We start from the raw sequence: 10,921 nt of genomic DNA, 5'->3' as shown, positions 1-10,921 counted from the left end.
AGTATACGAGACTGAAAACTAGGGGTGATAGAGCTTTTGCTACTGTGGCCGCCAGACTGTGGAATTCCCTTCCTCAGGACTTACGATCCGCTGATTCATTGATTACTTTTAAAAAACAGCTAAAAACACATCTTTTTAAAACTGCCTTTTGCTAACTTTGTTTGTATTTTGTCTTTTTAATCTGTTATATCTTGTAAAGCACTTTGTGATCTCTATCTAGAAATGTGCTATATAAATAAAATTTTACTTACTTACTTACTTACTTCTGAGCAGCAGAAATACATCAGAAAGAAATCAGTAGAATCGTGTTTACCCTATTTCTGTGGATTTAATTGGTTGAAATACATTGCATGTAGATTTTTTAATGTATTCAGAAATTCAAATTAGTTGGCTTAGAGGGGACAAACTGGAAAGCGACAGTGTTATGGGTGGGATTTCTACAGCATGTGACATTTAACATAGGTGTTTCTTTGGTTTCCTGTGAACTACTGCTTCTGTACCTTACATCAGCCCCTGCTTTTGCTTCTATTGTGTTCTCAGCCCAACATTAAGGAAGTGTCAAAGGAAGCTTAAAAACAGAAGTAAGCTAGACCCTGGAGCCAAAACAAGAGGCTGGAAATGGAAAAGCAAACTTGAGACAACCAAAACAACATCCTTTATGTTGCAATGTTGTACATACACTTCACTGAATAATTCTAAGTAGTCTTGCTTCACATCCACAAGGCTGTTGACAGTAACATGTGCAGTCTAAATCGGTTCAGCTTTTAACAGAGATGAAAAAAAGGAACAACCAAATTGGAATTGCTGCAGTTATTCAAGTTTTATTGTACAGACGTGAATAAATTAATCTAATCTGTCATCTATGACAAAACTTTTTAGACATCCGCTCAAGGTTTTCAGTTTTGGCGCTTAATACAAAGAAACAAACAAAAAAAAGCCCACTCAGTATACTTTGATAGTTTATCAGCACGCAGGGTAAGGAGGGTAAGATATGCCGCCCACTCTTCTTTTTGGATTAAACCGTTGAAAGTTGTGACGAGCTAAGCGAGCCACATCTGAGATCTGGTTTGGGTTATGAGACACCCTCAGTGCAGACCGATCCTGAAAAATATTTTTAAAAACACCGTTTAATTTGTGACATGTACAGCACCCTCCGTAATTATGTTAACAAGAGCGAGAAACTGTATACTAGGAACAGCTGCTTATTTATTAATTATTAAATCAGTCAGCCCTGTGGCAGCTTGGACTGTATAAAAACCACACAGTTGTCCAGTTCCTCACCTCCAGTTGTTTATTCAGTGGTCCTTTTGGGTTCTTCACATTAACACTGCTCTGCAGGTCAAGGCTGCTGGGTGGTGGCAGGGTGCTCTGCCCTGTGTTGGACCACCCTGATAGACAGTGCTTGAAGGTGGAAAAAAAAGAAAGAAAAGAAAGAATGCTTTGAGATGAATTTATAGATTTGAATACAGGGGCCATAACACAAGTTGCAGAGATGGCTGATCGGCTATACAGACCTCATGGTCAAATTCACAATTGCGGGTACTTTACAGTCAGAACATCCGACCAATCAGTTTAAAAAAAATAAAATTAAAAAAAAAAAAAAAAGATGCTAAAGCCTTTCTAGAGATGGGATATGCAACACTTCTGTATCATAGTATCTGGTAAAGTGATGGCATTACTTCAGATACAATAATTTTCCTCAGAGCTATATTCATACAAAGTCATGGTACTTGTGTAATATACCTGAGATACCAAGTAGGACATCAAGCCACACAGGATGCATGAGGTCAAAATTTTCTTTCTGCGTCATAACAGGCCACAGTACTGCAAGTGTTCACTATGCTGAGCAACACGCATTCTGAGAGGTACACATTTATCAGGAGTAGTAATCTCGTGCATGCCTATCTCTTAAAGTTTGCAGCATTTAAATGTGCTGTGTCTACAGCACCATATTAAGGTGTTTATTGGTCTATATCGCCTGTACAGATACAGGTGATGCAGATTTGTCAGCTGCACCTCCATGATGTGGATCTCCTATTCTACCATATCCCAAATATGCCCTCTTGGACTGAGATCTGGTGACTGCAGAAGACATTAGAGTACAGTGAACTCACTGTCATGTTAAAGAAACCACTCGTAGATGAACATGGCCTCAGTCTCCTGTTCTTAGCTTACAGGAGTGGCACCCAGTGTGATCTTCTGCTTTTGCCTTTTCCTATCAGGTCAATGCAACCTCACCCAGAGAAATGCGGCTCATCGGCTGCTCTGTCGCTTTCAGACCATTCCCTCTTAACCCTAGAGGTGGTTGTGTGGGAAAATCCCAGGAGATCAACAGTTTCTGAAATACTCACACCCACCCGACTGGCAAAAACAACTATGCCACGCTCAAAATAAGTTAACTCACCTTTCTTCCCTATTTTGGTTCTCACTTTCAGCAGTTTCAGCATGTCGTGTTGACCATGTCTACATGCCTACATGCATTGCGTTGCTCCCATGTGACTGGTCAATTAGATATTTGTGTTAGCAAGCATATTAATGGGTGTACCTTACAAATTGGCCAGTGAGTGTGCGTTTGTGTGTATATACTGAAACATTACAGTTTATTAGCTATAAGAGCAGCAAGTAAGACAATAACCCGTGCACACGGTCTAACTGTTTTTAGGAAGTGAGATGTTGCACCTTCAAATCACCAATGAATGGAAAGACACAATGGCTAGAAGGGGTTTTATTATTGTGGGACAGTGGTTCAATCAAATCAAGTGGTGATGATCTTTAGTCATTAACCTGTAACTCACCGATGGTAATCCTAAACTGTCAGAAGGGTCAAAGCTGCATCGCCGATGAGCTTTGTATATGTAAGGTGGCAGAAGCCTGGTGCGAGGGATGCTGACCCTTAGAAATACAAGAGAAAGAAGATGAGTAAGAAATCTGAAGAAATCTATTGTGAGGTGATAATTTTTTCAAACTAATCCTGATAATTTTTTAGTCAATATCACACAGCAACACTACTGATTACAGCACATTTGAACAAAATGTAAAATGAGAATACAGGCGCCGTTGCTTTTAGTTATTAGGACTTGATCCAGTGGAGGTTTCGGACGCCCTTTTCACAGGTTTCCCTTGCCTTGTTGCAGTGTATCATACTACAGATCAAAGCTACCATAGCTTGCTTTTTGTGTCGCTGCTGTTTTACTGAATTCAGAAACAGCTTCAGCTTTTAACGTGTAAAATATGGGAAGGCAGAAAAAAATAACACAAGGTCTAAGTCCCTGCTGCACACAGTAGAGCTGCTGCCTCCTGTATTCAATTGAAAGTGACAGACTAATATATTTTAGATAAAACTGATGAAGTGCTTTAATGTTCATAAGTGGTTTAACAATGCAGTTCAAGTGCAGGCCATCAGTACCTGATTAGAGCAGGTTCAGCAACAGTGTGAGGGTGGGAGGATTTAGGCTTTTTGCACAAGGGACAGCACTCCTGAGAGTGGAGGGGGACCGGGAACAGTCTGCTGTTAATCCTGTAAGAGAATGTACCTGCACAAAAGGTGAGCAAGCAGAGACAAGTGTTAGAACAGCCTTAATGAGAGGAAATAGAAAGTGGCCTGTTCAGATAAATGCTCCCTCTTACACTGATGAGTGTCCATGTTAGCTTGTGGGCCATCCTTGTCTGTTAGCAGTTGTGTCACTGGCTGGTTCCCCTGAGAGAATCTGTGAGGAAAATCTTAATGAACCACAGGAAAACACAGTATGGATATATAATAGAGATATTTAAAGAGCACCACTCACTCGGTTTGTCCACTGTGGACACACTCGTCCTTATTGAGCGATCGAAATACACAGAGATCATTGAAGAACTCGTCTGAGCGCTCTATCAAGGAGTCCTCAGTATCCAGCACTCCTAACAGGGTAAAAACAAACATCAGCTGTTATCGGTACTTCTGCTTCAAAGATAAAAAGTGGACTCAAGGCGTGGAGATGTCAGAAAGCAGCTAAACAGGACAGTTATAAGCACCTGGGTATCCCATCGGCCAACAGGAACCACAATAACAATACATAAAGGTCAGCTAAAGCCAAATACCTCCACAAGGTAAGACAGGTGCTGAGAAGCCAGCTCAATGTTAGGAAAAAGATCCAAGGCATCAATACAAACACCCTACCAATCACCAGATACCCAGCTGGAATAATAAGCTGGCCACAGAATGAGATAGACACTAATGATGTAAAGACACAAAAACACCTTACAGTGCACGGAGGTGTCTACCCGAAGTCCAGCACCCTGACACTCTATGAGCAATGGAACGAGAGGCAAGAGCGACAGGATGAAACACGGAGCATACGTGAATATACCATGAGGATCGCCCCTTGAGATGAGCTGCTCCAAGAATACCTCAGGCAGCTGAAGACAGACGGTGATGACAAAGAGGAAGAGGAACTATCACTGGACGACCAACCTCCTGCATAGGATGTACCATTGACATAAGACAGATACAGAGGAAGTGGCTGACACCAAGAAATCCTACCAGTTGCTAGAAAAGGCCGGCTTAAAGAACAGCACAAAGGTTCAGTCCGAACCTGGGTGGCTGGCTGGGATAATGTTCAGGAATATGTGTTGTTCATATGGACAAGTGTCCAACTCCCGATGGGAAATGCTACCACAGGTAGTAGAGAACAACGGGGCTAAGAAGTCTCTGTCCAGAAGTGCAGTCAGTACCTTAAACTCTGGTAGAGGATCAGAGCCTGACGAACATGCATACCACACTCCCAGGGGGCAACGGGGAGAATTTTGATATGATAATTTATCTTTCATCATTATTAAACAATTTAAATATCAGAAAACAGGTCTATGTAAAGAAAACTTAACATGCAACATTACACTAGAACTATACTCCGCCTTAATTCAAAAGAAAAAGCTGTAATAAATGTATTGAGATGTCTGTGGATATCTCCACAATCAGACTTTTTAAATTATTTGTTAATCTTGGGCACCACAATAGAAAATGCAAAGGTTATATCTAGGTTATATCTATTTCACTACTGCAGGTTCTATGAGTCAGTACTTTCAAAAGCATATTGTGAAAATGTATTACATGTGGGATTAAAAAAAAGAAATCATGTAACTTGACTTTTCAGCATTATAGATTTCCTGTTACTAGAACGATTAAATCAAAGGTCAGAGGAAAGGTCAAAAGGTTAAATAGATCTAATAATAAGATTTGAAATATATGCAAACTAATTTAACCTAAATTAGCAAAGCGTGGCTCCCTATATTTCAGGAGCATTTTGGCTGCAGATCAGTGCGATATGTGACAGACCGATAAAGCTTACCTGCTATCCAGTCATATCCGAGTAAGGGTGGTAGGTGATGCCTCTCTGGGTCAAGGACGTCTTTGAAATCGTCCGACTGAAACGTGACCCTGCTCTGCACACCCCTCTACAAAAAGAAAGCAGGCAGTGCATTAGCAATCAGCATATTCTACTTCCACCTTTTCAGTGGACATAAAGCACACAGCTTGCTGCAGACTTGTAGTTTATAAACTAGTTGTAACGATATAAATACAAAGCTCCCAAACCAATGTAGATGTGAATTAGCTTTTTTGAAGGGGGATTGTCAGTGAAATACTAGTGAGTGCCTTTTCAGTTTGAGATGAATTATTTATTCCTACTAACTTTATAAGAGTAACACAGGCAGGGTAATGCTGATGCTCCTTTGCTTACCTGTCCTTTGCTCGGATTTACTACACAGGACTTGGTGCTGAATGGCTCTGTGTCTTGTTTCTTGCTGCCTCTAATGAGATCTGATTTAACTGTTTGTTCAGCAGTTCCTTCTCTGTGTTTGGTGAAAGATGGTGTGAAAACAGTCTTTTTGATGACTGTTCTTTTCTCACAAGTGCCTGATGAAGACAGGAAGAAAATGATTTCTAAATGATTATTTCACACATTACATGCAGACCACAGGCTCACAGTCAAATGGAAAGTACCAGCAGGATAAAAAGGCTCCACAACAAAAAAAACAAAACAAACAGAAAAAAAAAACTGCCAATAGTGTCAATAGTGAAAAGGTGATAAAGACACAAATATTTTTTTTATTTTAGTTACATTTGAACACATATCAGTTAATTGTCATCTCTGATGAATGGTAATAAAGGTGCACTTTGTAGTTTTTCTTCCAGATACTTTCAAATTTTACACATCATTTCATCATGTATATACTAAATCCACTATTAAAAAATAAAACCAAGCACCATCCACTCTCTATAATAAAGCTCACATCTCCAGGGAAGAAATACTTATATTTAAAGTACTTTATTAATAATTACTTCAGGCCTCAGTCACACTACACCACGAAAAACCATTTGTCTTGCATTTGATTGCAAGTGTCTGAAGTGGAATGTTGAGCATCTTAATTTAATCAAACCTATCATACTATCGAGGGGCGTGAAAGAAATGTGAATATGTTGCACTGTGTGAGCGAACTGCTGCTTCACTGTGTCGAAATGTGACTAAAAAAACTGAAACGCCCACTCTGCTTGCTGTAAACAGAAAAAATAAAGTTTTATCCATTTATCTGTTCAGTTCAGTTCTGCTTTATTTCAGGGTTGTTAGGGAACAGAAATATGCGGGCCTTTGCTCTAAACACTCACAGTTACGGGGCAAAGCCAAAGTTTTGGCACTGCACTCAGCTTTGAGCAATCCATCCGTAAAAGTTACGCACTCATTCTGCTAAACTTGCTCTCCTCTCATTCCAAATAAATGAACACTCCTAAAGACAACTAATGCACATATATCGGGCGCAAAATAAGACTTTTTTGTGCTATTTGCAGGCATTTGCTAAAAACTTTAGCAACTCAATTGTATGTGATTTATTACATTATATCCTCACTTGGAGAAGTAAATGATGGAGCAGACTAACTCCGACCGATCTTGGCAATTAATTTTCCATTTACAAATAAGACAGCGATTAACTGCAGACGTGATACAGGTTTACTCCCACAGTGTGGCCTATGCAGTCGCTTTGCAACCAAAGCTGGTCACTGAGAGGTTGAGGGTGCTGCACGCTTAACCTCTAGATCATAGGTGTCAAACTCTGGCCCGCGGGCCAAATTTGGCCCGCAGCCTAATTACATTTGGCCCGCGAAGCCATACCAAATTACTATTAGAGCTGGCCTACCTGTATTATACAGCTAATATATATATTGTTTAGTATTAAGCTTTGCTTGTTCCATATTCAGTTTTTCAGAAAAACTTGTTTGAGTCCATAAGAAAAGATTTATTCTTCTATCTGGAGGAAGATTTTTTTTTTTCAATAAATATTAACGTTAGCCCGCGACTTTGTTCCAGTTTTGAATTTTGGCCCACTGTGTATTTGAGTTTGACACCCCTGCTGTAGATGACAATTTGGTTGGTGCAACTATTTGCAAAAAAATTCATTCCAATCACTCACCAACCACCACCTCTCGTGATCGCACAGAAGTTACCGGCCTATTTTTCCTCTAGTGTGACTGAGGCCTTAGTGAAATCCGAAACAGACTATGAGAGTTTGAGAGTAAATATGTGAAGTTTGGCTCTGTAATGTCTGTTACAGCATCAGGCGCTGCAAGTTCTAACTGGGAATGAAGCAGTAAAGTGACGGTGAGGTTAGGGTCTTTTCACTCAGGAGTGAGGCAGCAATTGCACCTTCTGTTGCAAAACCAACAAACATTGCACATTACATGTCTTCAGAGACGCCCACATAACAAGGCTTTCTGACTGCGAGATGTGAAACAGCAGCCGCGGTGCACAGACCCAGTTCAGTTTCACAGACTGTAGAACAACCCACATGGCACAGTAGCAGTATCTGTATTAACACACAGACTGCTCTGGATATGATAGCAAATTACCTTTTTTATCTTGTACACAAATATTTTGTTCTTGGTAGAATACTGAAATGAACGAGCTGCGTTTGTGTTTATACATTTATAAATTTGCCCTTTTTCAATCTGGCTGTCTGTGATCGAGAGAATCAAACCCCATGTGTGGCTTCTTCGTGGTCTGCCAGTAGCGAGTCCACCTCTAGATGTTACAGCACCACAGATCTGATGCAGATAGCAACAGATTAGAGATTTATCACAGCTAATTGGGGTATTATTGCAAATAGATTGCATGTAAGTGGCAACTTGATCCTTTTCAATCAAAAACTGATTAAACAGGATCAAGACTGAGTCCATCGTATTTTCATTTTATTGTAGTCTTGACACACCAAGGTCATTTTGCAGATGGCAACTGACTGGGAATGGTCTCAGACTTGGTCACTGACTTCGAAATAATATGTTACTATTTCATGAAAAATATATGTTGACTTTCATTTTGATGGCAGCAAAACATGGGCCAGGGGCAACGAAGGCCAGAAAAGTAAATGGTACTAAAAAGAAACAGCTAGAGGAGCAGGTCAAGATGATTGGATTAAAAAAAAAAAAAAAAAAGCATTTTAAACAGGCAGAGTTTCCCAGAATCAAAGATGGGCAGAGGTTCAGCAATCTGTACAAAACAGCATGTACAGCTTGTGGAACAGGTTCAGAATAATTTCTTCAATGTGAAATTAAAAAGATTTTGAATATCTAATCTACAGTACATAATATCATCAAAAGATTCCAAGAGTCTGAAGAAATCTCTCTACACAAAACACAAGGCTGAGAATCAATACTGGATGCCCATAGTCTTCTGACTATCAGGCAGCACTACATTTAATGATGACTCTCTCATGGAAATCACTACATGGACTTAGGTAAAGTGAAAACAGTTTCTTTTTGGAAAACATGGCTGCTATGTCCTTTGGATTAAAGAGGAAAAGGGGCATAGAGCTTGTTAATAATGCTCATGGCATGGGAATACATCAGCATCTATGAAACTGGCATCTGGAAAGGTCTCATGAGTGCTCAAATATATCCTCGTTTCCAGACTTCTTTTTCAGGGAAAGTCTTGGATATTTCAGTTCCTCCATGCTGCATGTATTTCAACAGCATGGCTGCTGGGCATTGAACTGGCAAGCGTACAGTTACTTCTAACCAAGTAAAAGCATTTGACGAAGAAGACCATCTGAGCAGCTAGAATCCCCCAAAAGACAAGAATGGGACAACATTCCTGTCCCACAAATCCACCACGTGGTCTCCTCGGTGTCCAGACGTGTACACAGTGGTAAATATGATCCTGTCCCACGTTTTTTGAGACGTGTTGCTGCCATCAAATTCAAAATGGCATTATCTTCGCCTCTAAAACCGTACGTTTTCTAGTTTAAACATTTGTTCTAATGTGAATATGCGCCTACGAGATCTGCAGATCATCGCAGTCTGCCTTTATTTACGTTTTACACGTTCTTGGAGTTGGGGCTGTATATGTGAAGGAGTTTAATCTGGCTATCTGGTAAACAAAACGTCGACAGCTTTGGTTTGTTGTGATGTGAGGTCTGGATTGATCAAGAGCAACTCTGATGTGACCTTAGCTCATTGCTAATTACTTCTCTCGTGCTGCTGGCGTCAAGTAAACAAACAGTTTAATTACCGGCAAACTTCACGGAAGACTTGGCTAGGGCCGCCCTTGCAAGGCAGCGGTCTCCACCGGTCATCCCGATCGTTTCTTCAAGTGGTCTTCTCTCCTCAGCTCCATCCTCTCTCTCCCTCTTGCGGCTTTCACGGCAGCCGCACAGCCGCTCCAGTTTCTCTCCATGCTGCCTCAACTGGTCCAGTAACTGTTTATTGCGCTCTCGCAACACCTCCAGCCGATCCATGGACATTTAGTTTTAATATTAGAGAAAGCAAATAAACTGTAGCTTTAATTAAAAGTACATCAAACACACAAAGAAACTTTCGGGATCTTCTATGCTTTCAATTAGGCCGACTCCATAACAACGCGTTGACAACAGTGATTTGATTGGCTGTTAACATTTTACCCACAATTCTGAGCATTCTTAAAGTGACAGGCACACGTGTAACTATAAATTTTCACTACAAGGCCAGATGTTGAACAACAGAGGGCGCCACACTTCCATGATGGAAACACTGATGAGACTGATGGGTGACTTCCCCAGAAACAACAGGACCCACGTTTTTTAGGATATTAGCTGGCTTTTTCTCCCCCTTTTTCATCCCCCCTTTTAAAAAGAAACACTTATAAGTACATTTTTATGTTTCTGTTTTCAGTAAGTTTCTGCTACTACTTAATTTTTTCCCCCAAGAAGCACGAAGGAGTGACCAAAGTCTAAAAAATATCAAATTCTTCAGTAGCATAATTTTATATTGTCGGGCATTTTATATCACAATGCCCGACAAGTTTATCTCACAATAAAAGTATCCTGTTACCTGTACTATTTTAATAAATGTATATGTATAATATATGTACTTCAGTAGTTACTTGTTATTTTTTGTTATATTTTTACTTTTGCCTTCCTCTCTACTCAAAGCACTTTGGTCATTTTCCTCTAACCTCTGGCATCAACAAGGCATTTTCTTTCAGAGAACCGCCACTCACTGCATATTTTCTCTTTTATCAAACCATTCTCTGTAAACCCTAGAAATGGTTTTCTGGGGAAACCCCAGCAGATCAGCAGCATCTGAAATACAAGTCCAAAGTCCCTTAAATCACCCTTATTCCTTCAACAGAACTTCTGTACTGTAAAATGGTTCCAGTTAGTGATTTGCTATTAAATATGATATTTTTTGGATTAACATCACCTTCTGCATACCCATTGCCAAGATAATAGAGGAGTTTTGAAATTATGTATTTATTTTTAAAGTAGGAGAATTTTTTTTAAATGCCATAAAGGAGAACATAATCCAAAGTTCATTATAAATATTAAAATTAGCAACATCATGAACAATGTACCTTAAAAGCAGTTTGTTCCTATGATGTACTAGTTACATTCCAATACATTTTTAATGTTGATATACATA

At 39.8% G+C, this 10,921-nt stretch overlaps 1 protein-coding gene across 1 annotated transcript; it reads right to left on the bottom strand.

Moving 5' to 3' along the window:
• Positions 1 to 795: 795 nt before the first annotated feature.
• Positions 796 to 9,906, bottom strand: miip (migration and invasion inhibitory protein). The gene is made up of 9 exons (XM_085456944.1): positions 9,534 to 9,906; positions 5,715 to 5,890; positions 5,325 to 5,430; positions 3,786 to 3,897; positions 3,628 to 3,707; positions 3,407 to 3,533; positions 2,796 to 2,892; positions 1,282 to 1,401; positions 796 to 1,101 (listed from the first exon to the last, which is right to left on the bottom strand). The coding sequence occupies exons 1-9, from the start codon at positions 9,763 to 9,765 to the stop codon at positions 964 to 966; spliced, it is 1,188 nt and encodes a 395-aa protein (XP_085313070.1). The 5' UTR covers positions 9,766 to 9,906; the 3' UTR covers positions 796 to 963.
• Positions 9,907 to 10,921: the final 1,015 nt, after the last annotated feature.

This window comes from Copadichromis virginalis, linkage group LG5 (assembly GCF_057382275.1).
Source record: "Copadichromis virginalis isolate Kocher_CV1m ecotype Utaka linkage group LG5, C_Virginalis_male_GT1.1, whole genome shotgun sequence".
NCBI lineage: Eukaryota > Metazoa > Chordata > Actinopteri > Cichliformes > Cichlidae > Copadichromis > Copadichromis virginalis.
This window is presented reverse-complemented; position numbering and strand designations above follow the sequence as displayed.